This window comes from Girardinichthys multiradiatus, chromosome 24 (assembly GCF_021462225.1).
Source record: "Girardinichthys multiradiatus isolate DD_20200921_A chromosome 24, DD_fGirMul_XY1, whole genome shotgun sequence".
In the NCBI taxonomy this organism is placed as follows: domain Eukaryota; kingdom Metazoa; phylum Chordata; class Actinopteri; order Cyprinodontiformes; family Goodeidae; genus Girardinichthys; species Girardinichthys multiradiatus.
Window position 1 is genome coordinate 9,189,799 of NC_061816.1, and position 21,735 is coordinate 9,211,533.

The window sequence follows — 21,735 nt, forward strand, 5'->3', positions numbered from 1 at the left end:
TTTATACCAATAATAATAGGTATTTGCTATAAAAGTTTACAAAATATTATTGTATGCACATCTGCTTAGTATTAATTCTAATCAAAATCATAATAGTAATAATATTACTGTAATCATATCAATGGCTGCAATTCATTTCATAATTTCTTATATCATTATAATTGTATATATTTAGTTATGTAAATTTGAATTGTTTTTATATTGTTATGATAATTTTATTATAATGCAAATCACTAAAACTCTAAATAATAACAATAATAATATATTATTATTGTTAGTATTATTATTAGTGTTAGTATTATTGTCTCGCCAAATTTGTTCCCCTCACCTTGTAAAGAATAGCGGTACTGTTGCGTGTATATGGTGAATTCACTGTCTGATTAGCATCCTTCCCCTCTCTAACATCTGTCTGCTGCCTGTTGTACAAACAGCAGCTTGTGAAGATTTTCCTTCTTCTGATTAACGCTCATAGTCCTTCTCTTGAGACATGGAGGAGGGATAATCTGGTGTCATCTATAATGTAATTTATCTTCAAGGTATTAGAAAGTCACTGAGGAATTTCACACTTTGAAGTATTATTCGTTTTTGAGATGTTAAAGAATTTCACCGTACATTAATGATCATTAAGACTACCTCAAGAAAATCATGAAGAATGGGTCTGTTCTCTTTCTTGTCCTTTTGCAAATCTTTAAACCCATCCCTCACATGCTCTATTAAAGCAGAGTCTGATTTCTGTGTGCCTTAGGAACAGTCTGAACACCGTTCTTCCCCAGTTGTTTGACTGTACTCTCCTAATGTGTAGACATTTGCAGTAAAACCACAGGGAAAACATCATTAGCAGCAGGGCTGCTATCCATTTTAAAAGAAGCTGGTTCTCCCTGCCTCAATCCCTCCTTCAAACATCCCCCTTCCAGGGATATTTTATGAACACTTAACACAGTTTGTCTACTTCAGGTCTTTTTGGTCGGTCTTATACGCCCCTGGCTATATGCTGCTGGCAGTACTCACATGCTGCATGCCCAAATAAGTTTTACAGGCTGCCCAGGCCCCTCTGTTTCTAGTCTTCCGTGGAAAAATACAAGCATCCCATGATGTGAGAGATGTGGAAATATCAGGGTGTAGGGTATTTAGGCATTTTAAGTCTGCAGCGTGCAACAGATTTTTAAGCTCTACAGTTATGATTAATGCTGGAAGAAGCCGCTCACTCGCTCCATTTCATCAGTCTGTTTCACAGGTTGTTCTGGATATAGGTTCGTTTCTTTAGTTTTCCACCTCACAGATGGGTTCTGTTGTCGCATTTAAATGTTTAAGATCAAATACATTTCAACATTAGACAATGATGACCTGAGTAAATAAGAAATGCAGTTTTCAACTTAATATTTCATTTATTAAGGTGATAAAAGCTATCTAAACCAACATGGCCTTTTTGTGAAAGAGTACTCACCTGCAAAACCCCAATAACTGGTTCTGTCACCCTTAGTGTTTTTGATAACTGTCAATGAGTCTTTTACATCATTATGGAGGAAATTTTTCCCAGTCTTCTTTGCAGAATAGTTTTAATTCATCCACATATTGGAGGATTTTCTAGAACAAATGGGCTGTTTTAAGGTCATGCCACAGCATCTCAACTTCACTTTAGCCCAAACTTAGAGGTGACGACTTGCCGGGGTGTTTTAGATCATTATCAACCCACGTGTTTTATAAACTGATGGACGGACATTGTCCTTCAGGATTTTGTGCTAGGAAGCAGAATTCACGGTTCCACCAATTACAGCAAGCCATCTAGATCCCGAAGAAGCAAACAGCCCCCTACCATCACACTCCCACCTGATTTTTTTGTGCCAGATGTAATGCGAAGCACACCTTCCAAACAGTTACACCTTTGTCTCATCTTGGGGATCTTCAATTTGTTTCTTGGCAAATAAGAGGCGATTCATTGTGTTCTGTTTGCTTAGCAGTGGTTTTGGCTTTTGAGCTCCCCCATGAAGGGCGTTTTGGCACAATTTATTCTTTTTGTGGAATCATGAACCCTGACCTTTAATTGGGCTAGTCAGACCAGTGGAACTCTAGATGTTGTTCTGGGTTCTATTATAACCTCCTGGATGGGTCATCAATTTGCTTTTGAAGCAATTTTGGTCGGCCGGCCACCCCTGGGAAGCTTCCTCTCTGTTCCATGTCATCTCGATTTGTGGATAAAGCTCTGATTGTGGTTCGCTGGAGTCCCAAAGCCACAGAAATGATTTTGTTACCCTTTCCAGATTTATATATGTAAAAAACGTTTTTCTCACCTCCACTTAAATTTCTTTATTTATGGCGGGTGGGGGGTTGCTTTCCTTCTTTAATATATAAAATTATAATCCTCTTTGGTTGCAGGACATTTCTTAACACCTCTTTTAGTTTCTTCAAACTAATCTGATATATGAATCCAGTCTTTTTACGACAATAGCATGTAAATTGGATCTTGAGGAATGATGCAAATTCATAATTCATAAGCTGATGTTTTCACTTTTATTCAAATGAGCCTGTTTTTTTTGTGCAAACATTACGACCAGTCTCTAGTTTCCTTTTGAACAAGCCTGTGGTTTTAAAAGACTGGCGATGCAGCTAGCTGGAATAAACAAATCTTATCCAGGTTGAATTATAGACAGTAGACATATTTTGGTCAGGAGTCATGATCTAAACCAAGAAAACATGTGACTCAGTTTCCTGAACAGCCAAAGAATCCTCAAATAAAATACGCTGCATTTTTAAGACGTCTAAAACTATTCGGTTTTTCTTCCTTGCTGGTATGCATCGATGCCACGTGACTGTGGCTGTAAGCACTTCGTTTTATCAACAGAAAAGCGTAAGGGGCTGATAGGGGTCGGGAGACTGGTGTTTACACCTACAGAGCCTAGCAACTGTGCCTGCATTTCTGTTTAACAGCAAAGTAGCTCAAGCGTTATGCAGCAGGGACGGGGAAATGTCTAAAGGTTTAAGGGTTATGAATAATTTTATTGTATCCAGGGCCATGTTGCTGTTTGAGTTTGATTTTTAATGATTTCTAGTTTTAGAGTTGGTTTCATTCTCTTTATTGATTTAGATAAATGTTTATTTCCTCCACCATTGTAGCTTCAGGCTATTTTTGGAGTCGGTTTCACATCATTTTTAATCTTTACTTTCATTTTGAATCATTGTTTCAGATTCCATGAGTCATATGTGTAACACACACCACGGTTTCACTCCTGTTTTAAAAATCAGCTTTCAATACGCATAAATATTATTGTATGTACTCCACTTTCTTTGCTTTAAAGTAGTTTTATGCTCCCTACCTGTGATTTTTTTGTTTTAAATCTTTTACTTTAAATTGGTGAAGTATAAGCAACAAAAATGATTTGATAAGGTTTTAAAAAACATCCTTATTCAGGTCCTTCTCAAAATATTAGCATATTGTGATAAAGTTCATTATTTTCCATAATGTCATGATGAAAATTTAACATTCATATATTTTAGATTCATTGCACACTAACTGAAATATTTCAGGTATTTTATTGTCTTAATTTGGATGATTTTGGCATACAGCTCATGAAAACCCAAAATTCCTATCTCACAAAATTAGCATATTTCATCCGACTAATAAAAGAAAAATGTTTTTAATACAAACAACGTCAACCTTCAAATAATCATGTACAGTTATGCACTCAATACTTGGTCGGGAATCCTTTTGCAGAAATGACTGCTTCAATGCAGCGTGGCATGGAGGCAATCAGCCTGTGGCACTGCTGAGGTCTTATGGAGGTCCAGGATGCTTCGATAGCGGCCTTTAGCTCATCCAGAGTGTTGGGTCTTGAGTCTCTCAACGTTCTCTTCACAATATCCCACAGATTCTCTATGGGGTTCAGGTCAGGAGAGTTGGCAGGCCAATTGAGCACAGTGATACCATGGTCAGTAAACCATTTACCAGTGGTTTTGGCACTGTGAGCTGGTGCCAGGTCGTGCTGAAAAATGAAATCTTTATCTCCATAAAGCTTTTCAGCAGATGGAAGCATGAAGTGCTCCAAAATCTCCTGATAGCTAGCTGCATTGACCCTGCCCTTGATAAAACACAGTGGACCAACACCAGCAGCTGACACGGCACCCCAGACCATCACTGACTGTGGGTACTTGACACTGGACTTCTGGCATTTTGGCATTTCCTTCTCCCCAGTCTTCCTCCAGACTCTGGCACCTTGATTTCCGAATGACATGCAGAATTTGCTTTCATCCGAAAAAAGTACTTTGGACCACTGAGTAACAGTCCAGTGCTGCTTCTCTGTAGCCCAGGTCAGGCGCTTCTGCCGCTGTTTCTGGTTCAAAAGTGGCTTGACCTGGGGAATGCGGCACCTGTAGCCCATTTCCTGCACACGCCTGTGCACGGTGGCTCTGGATGTTTCTACTCCAGACTCAGTCCACTGCTTCCGCAGGTCCCCCAAGGTCTGGAATCGGCCCTTCTCCACAATCTTCCTCAGGGTCTGGTCACCTCTTCTCGTTGTGCACCGTTTTCTGCCACACTTTTTCCTTCCCACAGACTTCCCACTGAGGTGCCTTGATACAGCACTCTGGGAACAGCCTATTCGTTCAGAAATGTCTTTCTGTGTCTTACCCTCTTGCTTGAGGGTGTCAATAGTGGCCTTCTGGACAGCAGTCAGGTCGGCAGTCTTACCCATGATTGGGGTTTTGAGTGATGAACCAGGCTGGGACTTTTAAAGGCCTCAGGAATCTTTTGCAGGTGTTTAGAGTTAACTCGTTGATTCAGATGATTAGGTTCATAGCTCGTTTAGAGACCCTTTTAATGATATGCTAATTTTGTGAGATAGGAATTTTGGGTTTTCATGAGCTGTATGCCAAAATCATCCGTATTAAGACAATAAAAGACCTGAAATATTTCAGTTAGTGTTCAATGAATCTAAAATATATGAATGTTAAATTTTCATCAAGACATTATGGAAAATAATGAACTTTATCACAATATGCTAATATTTTGAGAAGGACCTGTATGTGGATGTGATCCTTCATACTTTATAAAGATGTGCTGCCTTATTTTGAGCAGATGGTGGCATTAGACAAAGAGTCAGCTTCCTACCTCTGAAACTTTTGTGCCGATATAATTTAAACAGCATTTGAGATCTTTACATTTAATCTTCACAGCAATAAAGAAATTACTAAATTTAATTCTGAATTTCTGTGTTCGGTTTACAGGTTTCTTCTCTTTGTTAGTATCTCCGCAATCATCCATTAACATCTAACACGTGATATATTTCCCAATAATTCATTAAGTCCTTAAACGACTAAGACAAACTGCTGGTCATAGTATTTGTCATTAATTTGTGATAGAAGAGTAGAAGGAAACACAATTTTCTTAAAAACAAAAATCCTGCTTTAATCAAATCAATGGTTTTTATTTTATTTAAAAACCACCTCTGTGCAGCTATGCTCAGGGCCATAGTCTGTATTTCTCCAAATGGTAAAATTTAGTCCGAAAAATAACCTGCAGTAAGAAAAGAAGGGTTTTCACAAATAGGTGCATCTTTAACATTCCTATAAAATAAATATTACAAAATTATTTTTCATGTTGCCTTATAAATTTAGGTTTAAAAACTTTAAGTGCTTTTATACAAAGGGAAAACAATCACATATCAGTAAATAATCTTTTTTCATGCCCTTCAAAAGATTTACTTTCATAAATTGCTCAGAAGGTCTAGGAACTTTTAAATGTGAATCCATGACTTCACATTTCCCCATGGTATAAGTATGAGGTGAAATAGGCTAATTTCTCTTTGCCGCTGCTCAAAATGGGAAAGACATGAGTCAGATGTGCTGACCTAAACTTTCCCATATGAAGAATCAGGTGAAAGATTAAAAAGTTTAAAATACCTTGAGCTGTCATAAACAAGGCCCATGTCAATCTTGCCACTCTGAACAGGGAGGAGGAGAGTAAAGAAGATAGAGGAAAATCTCCAGCAATGAGAGACATTTTAGATTTATGAGGTCTGGATAATACGCATTTTAAAGATCTTGAAGAAATCTTTCCCAGGTGTGTCAGTAATTGTGAAGAATGCAACAATATTACCCTAAATTTAAAGCTGTTACCACTGAGGGCCTGTCATTGAAACCTGCTTTTTTTATTTTACATGGTGGCTCTGGAACAACGCCTTGGGTGGGCCACTCTCTGTCGTCATCAGGACTGCAGAAACCAGGAGAGTCCCGTCATAACATTTCTCAGTTTAACACCCCGGTGGGCTGGCTTATGTCTGAAGTAGCCGTAGTCTCTGCGGTGCTGTTTCTCCACAGGCATGGAAACACATGCACTGTTCCCGACCAGCTCGTGGAGCCATATTAATCTGCTACGAGCGCTGTACCTTCACCTTACTGCGCTCACAAGCAGTATGAATAATGAGTCCAGGGAGATGTCGCTGGTAATTACTCCATGCAGTTCAGCATTGCTTTGATGGAAAGTTTTAGACCAACTGGCTCGACTTGAAGAAGCCTAGATGCTGCTGCCTATTTTTTAACAAGACCCATTTACGGCTGCTTCCTCCCTCTCAAACACCGCAGTTTTAAAGCATCCTGGAAGCATTTTGTCTCATTATTGCACACGGGCTACCTAAAAGACAGAAATTTCTTAATGCGTTCTATAACTGTTGAAAGTTGCAAGTGTTTTCCTCCTCGCAGGCAAAGCCAAGGTTCTTTATGACTCTGAGGTGTGCAAGTGTTGTCTGCGCGCTGCATCTGACTCATGTGGGTCTCTGTTGGGTGAGCTGACGGCTTCACTCCTAAAACCACTAACAGCCAGTTTTGTGTGTATGGCAAGAGGTCTGGTCCACAGCCTGTGTGATGTGTTTCCTGTGGTATCAGAGTAGAGTTTTTTTTCTTTTTTCGAAGGATCTAAACGTTCATCTGTTAACTTTCAGAACAGATTGCTGCTCCTCTCCCAGCCGCTGGCCTGAAACGTGGTGTATTTTTGGAACGTCATTACTCAGGATGTCTTTTTTAGGCCAGGTTTTTGTGGTACAGATGCCTTTTAAAGGAATCATACTGAACATAATCCCAAAAAGAAAGTGCCCAACAAATACCCTTGTGGATGCAAAATAGTTTAACTAACATAATCAACGGTTTGGCAGCCCCACTTTGTTCAGTGAATTGCAAATGTGCAGCTCTGGGTAATATAAACCAATCTAATCCCTGCTTTGACATCATTGCTCTCAGTGATCTCACACACAATCACGCACAGATACACACATCTGCGTGTTTAATGCACATCTGCGTCAGCAAAAGTCGATACACAAACAATACAGATGCAGATGTCCCACAGCAATTTGTGCTCCCTGACAGCTCTAATAAACTATGTGTGACAATCTAGCGACATGGGAATGACGAGAAACGCTTCCTGTTAATGGAACATTTAATTGTTGTACTTTTGATATTCTGAAGAATAGTGAAGTTTGTTTTACTCTTTCAAAGATTAATTGAATGTACCTCTAAATAACTTTCCTTCAATTGGAAAACTTGTAGACATGTAAAAACTGAGAAAGGTCTTCAGTTATACTTGTCTTGTATTATAGTGCCAAAGAGCTTACTGACAACATCAGAAATGTTTCCAGGACCTGTTGTCTTACGTAACTGAAGCTCTGCGGCTCATCCACAAATTACAGTATAATCTTCTGTTTCCATGGATATGACCGTCCCAAAAGGCTTCCCCTTAACTCCAAAGGAGGAGCAACCTCGATTAAAAAAATGCCAGCTGCAGTAGAGCAGTACAAAGCCAGGGTCGAGCTGGAATTAATAAAAGATGGTCTTGTGATAGAAATGAGTATTTCTGATAGGAACAGAAAGGGAGGGCAAGGATGGAGAAATTAGGTATCTGCACCAGCTAGTGTGGAGGAACTGCTGATTCCCTTCTCACCACTGAGCCCCCTCTATGAGGACATTCCTAAGAATGAGGAATAGTGTTTGACTAAAACATTTATACAGGAAATAAAATAACAATATCTGATCTAATTGTATGCTTTTAAACAGTGTAACAACTAATATAATACTAGTTTTTGCATTTAGGTTGTAGTGGCGGGCATATTGAAAAGTATCCAGTTTATTTAAACAATAACAACAAGATTCAATAAATACAAAAATAGTTGACACTAAACATAAAAACATAGAAAAACTAAACAAAGCCTATAAAAACATTTAAGCAAGAGATGAAATGTTAGCGAAAGCTATCCACTGACAGGCTACCGGATAGTTTTGGCATCATACGACCCAGGAAAAGTCAACAGTTTCATTAGTTAGAAAAGCAAACGTCTGTACTTAGCTAAGTTAAATTTCATATTTAATTTGAGTAAAAAAGTCTGGAGTTGGCTAAATAAAATCAGTAGCTAGCCGAATATTTAAAAAAACGTAGTTAGCTAAGTAAACTTCAAAAGTTATAAACTCAGTAGAAAGCTAAGGACAAACTCAGAAGAAGGCTAATTAAAAACTAATTAAAAAACTCACTGTAGTGAATCAGTAGTTAACTCAGTGAGTAAAATAGGTGTTAAAAATCTGTATTTATCTACGTAAAAAAAATGTTGTTAGCTAAGGAGACATTAGTAGTTTGCTAAATAAAAGCAGTAAAAAGCGAAGTACAATATCTGTAGTTACCTTCGTGTAAATAAGTAGTTAGCTTACTAGCAGTAAGATCATTACCAATCAGTATTTTGGCTTTTTAAAAATCAATAATAAACATTGGCAAAATCTGGATATAGTTAGGCAGAAATCAGTAGTTTGCTTGCTAAAAATTATAATTAATTTCAATGTAAGAAAAATCTGTAAATATAGCTCAGGGAAATAAATAAATAAATAAGCTAAATCTGTAGTGAGCCAAGTAAAAAAACGAATCCTTAAATAGAGAAAGCTCAGCAGAAAATAGTAAAAAATCAGTAGTTAGCCAAGTAAAAAAAAAAAATCTGTGGAAAAGTTACTGGCTAAATTGGAAAAGTCTGTAGTTAGTGGCAACTAAAAGTCCAATATGTTTTAACTGAACTTTTCAATACATTGTAATTGTGAAGACAATTTAAAAAATCACTGAAAAAAGCAATCAATTAAATGTTAAGGACTTTAATTTGAATGCTTTTAATATTTAACATATAGAATAAAACTCCAACATGGTTATTTTTGGAACAGTTTTGACTTTTGAAGGTTTAGTCCCTGAAATGTTGTAGTGAATTCTTACTAAGTTTAATGAATGATAATGTCAATTTATTTTTTGGGTCACATTTAAAGCCCAAGAAATGTGGTCTTGTACAAAACAAAAGCAATTAAAGATGTAACTCCGCTAGAACTGAGTTAAATACAAAACACAAAAGTATAAATGCCAATAAAACAATCTAAATCTAAACTTTACCAGATTTTCAGGGTTGGGTTCTGCTACTTTGGATTGTTGTTGTTTGTATGCATCTCTTTAAGGATGTCTAAACATTTTCTTTTGCTTCTTGCAACACCTGAATATTTTAAAAAGGTTTGCAGATCATTATTGATAAATATATTATGTACTGAGCCCAAACAAACTGATAAATACATGAAAAAACTTGTTTTCTTTTTGTGAGAACTTATCAGATGCGAAAGGAAAAGGTTTTAAATGGATCACGGTAGCTTATTCCAAATGAATCAGTTCCTGCCAGTATTTCAAACCAAAAATATCTATATGCACAGATGTTTTCTGACATCAGGGCTTTAATAGTGGCAGTGGTGATATTTTGTGGGGAAGTGGTAAATGTGGTGGAAAATTTGAGGGAGTTTAGTCCTGTTGAAGACCATAGCTTTGTTTATTTCTTTCTCTGTGTTGATCTTGTTACTCAATGTTATGCAGTTTTCACATCTTTATGAATCATAACTTAGTGGTTTTAGGCAATAAAATAATATAGATTGGTTGGTTCTTTATTTAGGGTAGTTTCCACCAGCGCCATCTCAGGTGGGAAAAGTCAAAACACCTTTTCAGTCTTTAAATCTTGATAACTGGAAGGCCACAAGTCCATTCTACAACCAGAATAACTTCATCTGAGCTGAGGCAGCACAAAAGGGGAAGAAGCTGTGGTACCAGATGATGTTGGTGGATACAGTGCATGCCAGTGGAGGTGGGGTTGTTTTTATAGGTCTGTGAGTTTTTCCTTTAGCAAAGCCAGCAGGATCTTAGGATTTAATACAGAAAACGAGGAAAGGGGAGTTTAAATAGGGGAATGATTGTGTACTGACTAGAATAATCCTAAAATATCTAACATGATTTGACCTGCTGCCACTGTTGAAGCAACCTGTTCTGTCCTAGGTATATTTTATTGGGATTTTATGTAACAAATTGACACAAAGTAGTGCGTAATTGTACATCTGAAGGAAAATTGTGGTTTTCAAAAATGTTCAGGGGTATGGGGGCTTTTACAGGCCACTGTAGCTTCCCTCTGCTCTTGGTTGGGTTCGCCTGCATCCTTCAGTTGCAGAACCTTATCTTTCCAACATTTCCCTGTGAACTTCAGTGAGTCGTCAAAGAAGCCCTGAGGGCAGGAGAGCAGACCTAACTCCCAGCCGAGCGGTGCGGTCTACCTGCGCGTTCTGGATAATAACACTGGCTCTACGCACAAACGTAGCCTATACAAAAACTGCTTAGCATATTACTGTAATCGAGTCAGCGGAAACGGGCCATGGTGTTTCAGCTTCGCCTGTGGGTGGATGCTGAGATGCAAAATCAAATATAAAGTAATGGAAATAAAGGTTTATTGGATTAGAGCTGGTGGTGGGGAAGGCATTTTGTGTTGCAATGAACAACAATTGGATAAAAATGTTTGTTTCATTTTGCTACTGAAGGTTATGGAAAGTGCTGAGAGATAGAGGGAGGGGTTCAAATGCAAGAACACATGCAGGGAAGAATATCAGCTTGTTTGGAGACTTTAATTGAGTTAATAGGCCAAAGGAAAGTGGTAACATTTCTACATCCATTGTTTTTATGGTGGGGCTTTACTATGCATCTGCGAATGTACCAAGACACAGTTTTATGAGAAGATTTCAGGGCTTTTCCTCTCACAGGTCCACTTTTTCACTAAAGAAATGGCACACATAGCACACAGTGTTGCTCTAGTGTACAGGCATTTCTTAGATTCCCTAAATTCCTGAATGATATAATGTTTCACAAACAATTATATTGTCAGATTCCATTGAAAGAATCTATTCAAAGAAATAGACTGTCAGGTTTCTGTAACTATTTGGTTGCAGTTTGTATCTATTGGTCAGTATGAGATTCTCACAGTACGATAGCCATGACTATTAAACATTTGAAACAAAAATCTATCTTGTAGCTTGCTAACTCTGTTTTTAAAACAGAGTTAGCTTAGTAACAGCAATAGTATGCAGCAACATGCTAGGGATGGGCAGCAGTGCATTGCTTTTTTGCTCCATACAACTTGGAAAAAAGCTGTAGTCGCTTTGGCACGCACTCATCTCACATCTCATCATGTAGAGTTTCAAATGTAGGAATGGTATGATAGGAAGCTTTAACCGTTTTGAAACCATTAAAACTTATTAAATCACTGGAAAATGAATTGATTTATTGACATTTTTCCTTAAAAGTTGAACTATTCTTCATCTTTACTCCTGAAACACTCAATAAATATCCCACCACTACTCCAACCTGTTGCCAGCTAATACATCTGGTTGCTAGGTCTACAAACATGTATTTCTTTCTAAATCATGACTTAACCATATCAAAATTTTAAAAGTTTTTGGTTTTTAGTACTCTGCATTCAGAATTTTCTATAACAATGTAGTTGATTCAGTTTAATTCAGTTTAGTTGAATTAAAAATAATTGTAGAAATACCCAAAATGGATATTAAATGTAGTTGCAACTGTAAGTAAATTAAATAAATAAGATAATAAAGAAAATAAGTTCTACCCATCCGTTATGTAAGCATGAATAAATCTTTCAATAAATTAATAAATCACTCTCCATCAGGAGGGTAAGCCACAAAAGGTTTGTGATAAAGAAGCTGGCTGTTTACAATGGGGTTTTATCCAAGAATTTTAATGGAAAGTTAAGTGGAAGGAAAAACTGTGGTTAAAAAAGTGCACAAGCAACAGGGATAGGTGCAGCCAGGAGAAGGTTATAAAGCAAACCTTATTCATGCACTTGGAATTGAAAGAGTGGAAAAGTACAAAATCTGAGTTTCTTGGGATTCAGTGTGGTGTTTCCACAATCAGACATTATGTGGGGACCTATATCATCTGATGGTGTTTGTCCAAAGTTACCAAAAAATTATAGGGCACGTCCTACACCCCTCTGCTGACAACCCTTATTGAGATGATTTTCCTGCCAAACTAGACACTGGCTCACACTGCAAAAATTACTAATATCATAAACCTCATATAGGGTCAATGGATCGATGAAGACAGGAAACACCAGAGCAACAATGCAGATGAGCTGAAGGCTGCTTTTAAAGCAGCATGGGCTTCCAGAAAACTTCAGCAGAACCACAAGCTGATTGCCACAATACCACGCTGGACTGATGCAATATTTCTTGCAAAAAGAGGCCTGACAAAGTATTTTTTGCAAAAAAGCCAAAAACTATACATACCCCTGGTAGCTTTAGGTTTAACTAATCTTTTGTTTTGACAAATATGTATCGTGTTACTGGAAGTTTTATATGTTATTTTTATTTTGTAATGTGTGCCAACCAAAGTCCCGACTTTAATCCGATGGAGAATCTGTAGACGGAGCTACAGATTAGGGTGATGGCAGAGAGGCCTTCCAACCTCCAAGACTTGGAGCTCATCACCAAGGATAAAACAAGCAAAGCTGGGTCATTTACAATAAGAAATGAAGATCATTTGAATCTAAACTCTAACTTTTTGGCTTAGCATACTTTTTGAGCAAAACCCTTTTTTCATTGGTGGTAGGTGACATCTTGTTTTAATGATCATCTGAATTTGGGGTTTTCAAAAAATGTATGCCACAACCATCAGGATTAACAGGAAAATTCTACAAAATATATCACCGTGTTTTTCATCGAACTGATTAAATAAATATATTAACTTTTCGACAACATTCAGATTTATTTGAGGGATATTTGTCAAAAAGTTTTAAAACAAAGTAATAGCTCAATCACACACTGAAACACAACATGAGAAATACTATACAAAGAGACCTTTTCTTTACTAAAAGCATAGAAATAATCTCCAAACAATCCACAGAACCAAGCCCGGACAGCAGCACATGGGCCCATTTTCATCCGGCTGACCCCGCCTCTGCCAAATGCAGGGGCGCTCCATGTGACGCTGGGGCTGTAACAAAAATCCAGTATGGCGGAATCTGTCAGGAGATGAATTTTCTTTCCCCGTCCGCCCCCCTCGGAGTCTCTAACATGAGAGAGAAATAAAAGGTGAAACGAGCGGGACACACGTCGGGACGCCTGTCATCCACCTGGCCCGTGTAGGTGAGCTGTTTGTGCGCTCCTTGGATGACTGTGTGGCCGCTTTCATGTTGGTTCTCCGCCAGGGATGCGATCCACACACAGGATTCATCAAAACAATGTCCGGCTCAAGTTTCCACACCGCTCCGCTTCGCTTTCGGATTGCACAGCTACATTTCAGCGGTGGTCGGTGGGCCTGGGTCGTGTTTGAAGGCGGTAGGAGTTATTTCACCTCTTTAAGTCGTGAAACTATTGCCCTTTTTTTCGGGTACGGTTCGTTGCGCTGTTGCGGGCGGGAAGTAAGGGGCGATGTTTATTATGCCGATTGTTGCTGAGCTATTTATAGAGCACGACCGAGCCTTGGGCTTTAACGTGAAATGCTGAGTGAAAACACTTCTCCGGAGTCATTGTAACCAGGCTGCTGGCATAAAGGTGTAAATTGGAGGTCCAGGCCCCGGGTATCTGTGTGTGAATGGTTCGGGATGGGCGGTGGTAAGTCTCTGCATGCGTCAGTCTTTTTTCTTTTTTGTGAATGGGGGCGTACGGGCTGTTAAAGCCGTTAAAGCAACATCTGACTTGCAGATTATGGAAGGTTTAAAGCGTTGTTTTGCTCATGTTTACGCAAATACTGAGCAGAGGAAGTGGACTTTTTGTCCGCACATGTCAGAGTTGTGTTTTGTCCTGGAAAGGAGCCTGTGTGGGAGTCCCCTCTTTTTTTAGGGACGGGGTTTTAAGGCTGTCATCTACAGTAGGTCGACCGATACGGTTTTTATCTGGCCGATTCCGATAAAAAATTTTGACATTTGAAGCATTATAAATCAGCCCCTGGCTTATTTATGAAGCCCATTTGTTTGTTTTGGACCCATATTTGGGTTAAGGTTAATTAATTTTTTGAGAAATAAAATATTATCTGTAATTTAGCAATTTAGCTTTGATGTTCTGGGTTTGCCAGTCAGTTTGCACTTTGACCTGATCATTATTTTTATTCATACAAACTCTGTTTGGGTTTTGGGCAATTTTAAAACACAAAAGTTCCAGGAAAAGGAAAAAAAAAATTGTATTCAGTCTACATTAAAAACTAATTAAAAAGAATGAAAATGCTGAATTTATTTAGGTGCGGTGATTTATCTTTAGCAAGAACAATTATTATTATTATTTTTACCCCCAGCCCTAACTGTATGAGGATAGGCCAGTGGTGTTTTCATGCATGTATGATTTATTTGTAATCTGGACGCAGAGGAAGTGGGTCTGGTCCCACCTGGGAAGGGTCAGCTGCGTGAGGACTCAGCCACCTGTGAGAATAGAAAGAACCACACATGCCTTCACAAGACTCCAAAAGTCTACATTAACACCAGAAAAAGCCGCTAGAATTGTCACTTTTTTATGTTAATCACCAGAACAATTGGAGAAATCAGTAAGTTGCCGAGGTGGCAAAACTGGTTTAGCCTTCAAAAGAGACCAAATCGTGTTGGATGGGAGACATTACTAAATAGGAACTTACTTGGAAAGCAGAATAAGAAAAAAATAATGTAAAAAAATAATCTAAATACATTTTTGATGAGTACATTGTTTTTGAAGTTGATTATTTTGATCAATTACACAGCCCCACATTTTGTATCTGTAAACCATCCATTTCTGCACCTATTGTCCATCAGTTTATTTAGTGCTGGTCATGTCACCCCTTTGTCGTTATGCACCTTTTGATTTTCGGTTGTTTTATACCTAATTTTTTTAATGAAGTAAAGAGACAATGGGTTGTTTTGTACCAACTATGTATCAATTTGTACCCAACTGATAAACATTTTGTACCTAAATTCAATATATTGTAAGGTTCTCTTCTCCCTTGAAAATTCTTCACATTTAATCTGCTATTTACAACACAAACCAGTTAGAAAATTAGTATTTTTTATTTATTCTTAATTTATGCTCCTGATCATCTATAATTCTTCACTTCCTCAGACATCACAAATGCATAATTGAGGCTACAAATGAGTTTAAATTTTTATGAATATGGTTGAAGGTTTGTTATACATGATACGAAATAAATTTACAAACCTGCTGGTACAAAAATGGTTTATTTAGATATACAAAATAGTAATGCCTGTGTACAAAATAGGGGTAGGACGTACTAAGTGATCCAGAGCCGGGAGTTTTTTTTATTTTGTTGCTGGTCATATTTTTCGCTTTGCCATTTGTAGCTTCATCGTTTTGGTTGGATCATTTTGGAAAAGGTTGAGTACAAAATGTTGCGGTAAACTGTCGGACAGTTTGTACCCTCCAAGAGGACATCTTGTGCCTCTGACTGCTGGATGCAGTCATTTTTTACACAGTCTGCTGTTAGGACATGAGGGATGACTTCAATAACTAGGATGTACCAGCAGCAGGCATGTAGCGTTATTTTGGTTTGAACGTAATTGGTCATATTTTATAGATTCTGTTAATAAGCCCTAATTATGCATCAAATTTGAACATTTTTACGACCATTTAAAGGTCATCAAATGGACATTAAAAATAGTCTATAATATTTGTTTTATTACAGGGTTATAATGAAAAAAAAAGTAAAAACTTAAAGCAAAATATCAATCAAATGATTTGCATCTATGCTTGTTATTCACCTAGAAAGTGCAATGTTAGAAAAATTCAACTATACAACCAATCATTGTTATACATTTAGTCATTACTGTTTGAAATCTTGGGAGTAATTTATGTTTTTCTTTGCAGAATGACAGCTTTTCTGTAATATTTAAGTATTTTCCACCTTTGCTCTGTTCTCCATGAGTGCTTTTCTATCATTTCTACACTTTGAGCTGCAGGGCATGTCTCCCCAGTTCTGTCATCCTGCATCAAGCCAACTCATTTTGGGGACAATGGTCTCAACCGTTCACATTAATACCCCTCCCGAAACAGATGAGATACCCTGGCAGAATGATGTTGCACCAAGCTTGTCCCTAAAACACAGTGTCACACACATGAAGGATCCAAAACCCTCCCCTTCCTAGCTTTGACCCTTCATCACAAAGCGTAAGTGTGCAAGCACTGTTCAGTGACCGACATTTTTTTTTTTTCTGTATGGGTGGGGGCATTTTGTCCTGCGGCTGTACTGTCTGGCCACTCTTGTCTTGAGACCAACCCCCAGCCTTTAATGCACACACATTCACACACAAACATGTGCATCTATCCTGTGCGGAACAGCCTCGGAGACCCTCTGCCAGGGAGTAAACATCCTCGTCAACCCCTCCCTACTCCCACCTCCATACCAACCTCCCCCCAGGGCAGTTTTACCCCTTCTATTTGTAGTGGAATAGTCAATTCAGTGCTTCAGGCTTAAGCTGTGATTACATCTGACATTTAAGCTTTGGGCTCAAGGCGTTCAGGGCCCCATCACCCCAGAAAAACCTCCATACATGTACAGTAATTTATTATTAAAAACAACAAAGTTACAGTTTCCAAAATAAAAAGTTACATTTTCTCAGTACTGGTCATTTCAGGCCGTTCGTCATTTCATACTTTGTGGATCACGAAAAATTCTGGTAAAAAAAGAAGCTGTGAACCCAGTATATATTGCATTTGAAAAACCGCATTCAAAACAGATATATGAAAACCCACTAAATTGCAGTAAGTTTAAAGACTTGTTGGCTCACATTTTAAGGCCTATTCCTACTTCGCAAGAACAGAGAAATGTCCTTGCCGCCCTCTCTCCCAAGGCGGCAAGAACAAATTGACGCCCATCGATGCTTCCCGCCTGTTCTCTACAGAACATTTTGGCAACAACTATTACATACAAATACTAGTCAAGTCAGATTTATTTACACAGCGCTTTTCATCAACAAGGCACTCATAGCGCTGTACACTAGGAAAAACACCACAATGATACACAAAATCAAACAAAGAAAGACAAATCAAAGGACACTAATTATCCTTGGGAGTTTACTGGTAAGAGCTGGTTCTAATCCAATCTTTCTAATAGAGGTAATCAGCTCATTAAGTCCTCTGTAGTAAGGTTTTAATCCTGTGCTAGAAGAAAAATGATAATATTAATCCTTGAGGTCGCTGGTATGAGGCAGCTGTGGTCCCATCATTCAAATAGTTACAGTCATGGGCTTCACTGAAGTCTGAGTAGAGAAGCTGGGTCACTGGTAGGTCCAAACTTTTTAAATACTAATAATGTTTGGCTTTCACTGGTATGAAATTATTGTAATACAATCCTTCTAAGAAATCTAAAAATATATGAATCCTTCTAAGAAATCTAAAAATCTCTGGTCATTGGTGTAAAAACAGCTGTAGTAAAATTTTCAAATAGTAATAATAATTGGCTTTTGCTGGTAATCCTTCTGAGAAATCTGAAAATCTATTAAAAGTAATAAAATCACACATTTAGGTAAAGTAAGATAGGAGGAAAAAAAATCATATTTCAGACTCTATTCTTAACAGAATACAGTCTGAAATAGTACAAAAAACCTCAGCAGGGGTAAGCAACACACACATAAGTAAAGATTTAGCAAGGGTACGGTGGGATCTTGAGGGTGCGAATATATAAGTCTGAGTGTGTTTGCAAGAATTAGACTGTCAACACTGATAGAAGCGCCATACTACGTTATGGTGGACTCATAAGGACTTCAAAAGTTCTGCACTTGAGTTCTCATGAAACATGAAATGTTCTTGTCAGAAAGAACTTGTTGTTCTTGCTAGCTTGAGTAAAAGAACACATTTCTCCATTATTGCTATGTATGCATCGGCCACATTCAATAAAACCCTGTTTTAGTTCGTCTCTGGCTTGGGGGCATTTCTGTCCCTCTTTGATCATCAATGCTTCACCAAAATTTTAATGATATACTCGTCGTCTACTGCAGGGATTCATAAGCGTGGACTGGTCTAACAGAGGATCAGAACCACAATTAGTGGAAAGAGGGCATAGCATGAAACCTTCAGGAAAAACATATACAATAAAATTTAAATATACAAGAATGTTTGTGATTATTTATCGCTGAAATTGGTCAGGATTTTTTAACTACCAACAGAATTAATATGCAGTGGTTAAATCTGCGAAGGACAAATTGACCTGGAGCCAAGTAGCCCAGAAAAACAACAACAAAACCTTTTCAAAATTAAGGAAAAAAAGCATCATATTTTCATTGCTGGTCATTTTCCCCATCACTACTTGGTATTTCTGCACTTTGCTTTATTTTTTGTGTTCTACCACTGAATATTTCATACTGACAATGTGTCAATTTATACCAGCCTTTGAGACTTTACAGGCACTCTTTGACAACTGAAGATTTAATGTAATTTTCTAGAATATACCCTTAGTTAACTGTAAGGAAACTGATATCTACCAGAATAATTAAGGTTGCTCACATATTTTACAAGCCCATCCATCCATCCATCCATCCATCCAGAATGGTTGGAAATAGTTTGTTCATGGTTCTAAAAGGTGAGAGGGTTTGGATGAAATAAGAAGTATAAATCTTTGAAGGGGCAAACTGACCCAGAGCCAAATTTTCTACCTCTCAAAAGTCCTGTTGAGAAGTAAAGGGTCAATTTCAGCAGCAGAAAAGTGCCACGTTAGACCTCTTCCATCTTTTTACTCTGACGGATTTCCGTGCCATATTTTAAATGTATTTTTATTGGAAACATTTTTTAAACAATACACAAAGCGAAACCCCATACATGAAGCACGATAAATTGCTCTTTTTTGTTATTTGTTTGAGGTTATATAAAATGTGGCTGATCACCTCTCTGGTATACAATAAACCTATTTTATTCTCATAAAACTGTGTCCCTTACTCCTTTAAAATTAAATCTTATTAAAAAATAGATTTTAAATGGGGAATGCTTTGCAAAAGCTCATAAGGAATGATTTGTCAGGTATTTTGACTGTCTACCACTGCAGAAAGTTTCAGATCTGACTCAGAAATAAAGAAAATGATTGAAACTTTTCTGACACTGATTTCTATTGTATATAATAAGAAACTTTTTTTGGTTTTGAATCATCCGTTACAGAAGTAGTAATGACGCTGTGCTTTCTGTCCCGTCTCGTAGGTTGCTACTGATGCTAGACAGCGAGCTGCCTCTTTAAGTGGAGTAGCCACATCATTAGGCTAATGGAGATTGGCTGCTGCTGCTGCTGGATGCCTGCTTCCAGTTTCCTGTTCGACCGTCCGGAGTGCTGGATCAACCTGAGCTTGCATTTAAACCGACATTCCCAGATGTCCTTAGTTTTGGCAGGATAACGGCCTCCCTGTGAATAACACTTGCAATAGATACACATATCTGTTCTGCAGTACACACACACAAACACACACACACGTAAACACAACGAGCCAGCAGCTTGGTTTGCTGGACTGTGTGGGCACTGACCTGACTAACCTGACTGAGATGACATCAAACAGCCATCAAGGTAAGACTTTTTTGCTGTTTGGTGATGTGTTTATTTTTTTTTTAAAGTTTTAAAACATTTTTAAAACTACATAAAGTTGATTGTACAATATTGAGATTTAGTACATATGCAGCATGCATGATTGTGCTCAACTTTAACAAATAAAACCCCCCAACCACCGTCAATACTTTATGGAACCATCTTTGGCTGCAATTTCTGTTCTGCACATCTAGATACTGAATTTTTTGCCCATTCCTCTTCCCAAAATAGCCCAAGCTCATCTGTGAACACAATTTTTTGGTCGTTCCACAGATTCTCACTTAGGTCTAGGTCTGGGCTTTGACTAGACCATTCTATTGTAGCTCTGGCCGTATGTAGTGCAATAAAATGGTACATTGACTGAATGTTTATAGCTTTTCCTGTCATACCGACCACTTAAAGCGCTTCACACTAGAGCCACCTAATCACAATCAAAAACGTGAACACATTTATCCTCTGATATGCGACTTGAGGTTAAGTGCCCTGCCCAGAGGTACATCGACGTGTGGCAGGAGGGAGCTGGAGTTAAACCCACAACTGTTGGATCCCAAGACGTTTGACCAGAGCACCTTCTTTACATTGTTTGGTGTGTTCCCTTCTTGTCTGACACCATTGTGCACTTGTTTGCATTGGTCTATCTGATCAAATCCCTATCTAAAGTACAGGGGGTAGAAATACCTTTGCAAGGCAAAGTGTGATCAAAATAGCCGAGTTACACAGACTCCTCAAAGTGGCAATAGGCAAGCATTCAATGGGACCCTCCTGCTCTTTCTGTGGGCTTCTGAGCCTCCTGATGAAAAGTTTAACCATCATGCGTAGAGTAATGAGAGTCTAGCTCCCCGACGCAGCCGCGTGAAGGGAAATCTGTCTGCTGCCACATCTGCCATGTTGATGAATGCCATGTTTTGGTTACGAGCAGAGACAGATCACAGCTCACTAAAACGTAATAAAACATTTTAATCTGGTCTTATGACAGTTAATAAGCTCTATTCAATATGAATGAGCTACAGAGTGTGATAGAAGGTCCACAGCATCATCTCATTAGCAGAGGCTCCTCTTTGCTCCCTGGCACCTAATGAAGCTCACTTTAAGGAGCTTCGGCTTGTGTTTTAGTCAGCTGATAAATTATTCGGTGACCAGCTGGCAAATGAAGACACTTCGCCTGCCGCTTGGTCGCTGTGGTACCTGACAGCCTCGAGCGTATTGACTTTGCACACCTGGGAGTGTGTGCAGTATAAATACCACAGCTGAGGCAACTATCAGGCCTCCCTTTGGAGATGTGTGCGACCTGCTGCCTCAGTCGCCGCCCTCTGCGTTGCAACGTCTCCACCACGTTTAAATTCACCGTGGTGGTAGGACGGATACTCCGCCTCAGGTGTGGGTGCTGGTTGAGCTGCAAAAAACCCAACCAGATCTCCTGACTTCTACATTAACTTAGAAACTTCCCATTCTGATATCTAAGGTGACATCCACTAACGCTGGCAAGGGTACCTGAGATGATGAAATACTAGATGCTATACTGCAAGTATGATGATATAGTTGATATTTTGGGGCGTTTCCTTAACAGTGTATGTTGAAATTACAGTTTACAGCTAAGTTGGAATGAAAATGAATGGGTTAATTGTGCATTTGATCGAAAAGATTGAGCCAAAGTATAAAGGATGGTGATGTTAAATTCCTGCTACACGTTTCATTAGCACTGCCCTGAGCCACGGTTACAATAGTGTTGCATCAGTTCCTCCTGTAATAGCCCTGTGTAAGTGTAAAGGAACAGACTGGGACCAGTTTAGTTAGCTTGAACAGTGAAATGTTCTACCTGTTTACCAGTCTGATTTCATGTGTGCAGAATGTGGTTTGGGATCATCTGGGTGATCTGAGTC

The 21,735-nt window shown here is 38.5% G+C and overlaps 1 protein-coding gene across 2 annotated transcripts in view; it reads left to right on the forward strand.

Annotated features, from left to right (window-relative positions):
• The first annotated feature begins 12,958 nt into the window (after positions 1-12,958).
• Positions 12,959-21,735, forward strand: part of LOC124861593 (histone deacetylase 4-like) — a 77,673-nt gene continuing 68,896 nt past the window's right edge. The window contains exons 1-2 of one of the 2 annotated variants that reach the window (XM_047355450.1): positions 12,959-13,464; positions 19,480-19,837. In XM_047355450.1, the coding sequence (XP_047211406.1) occupies positions 19,816-19,837 (22 nt within the window). In that variant the 5' untranslated portion in view covers positions 12,959-13,464; positions 19,480-19,815. The remainder of the gene's footprint in view (positions 13,465-19,479; positions 19,838-21,735) is intronic. The other variant, XM_047355451.1, reaches the window with a different exon arrangement.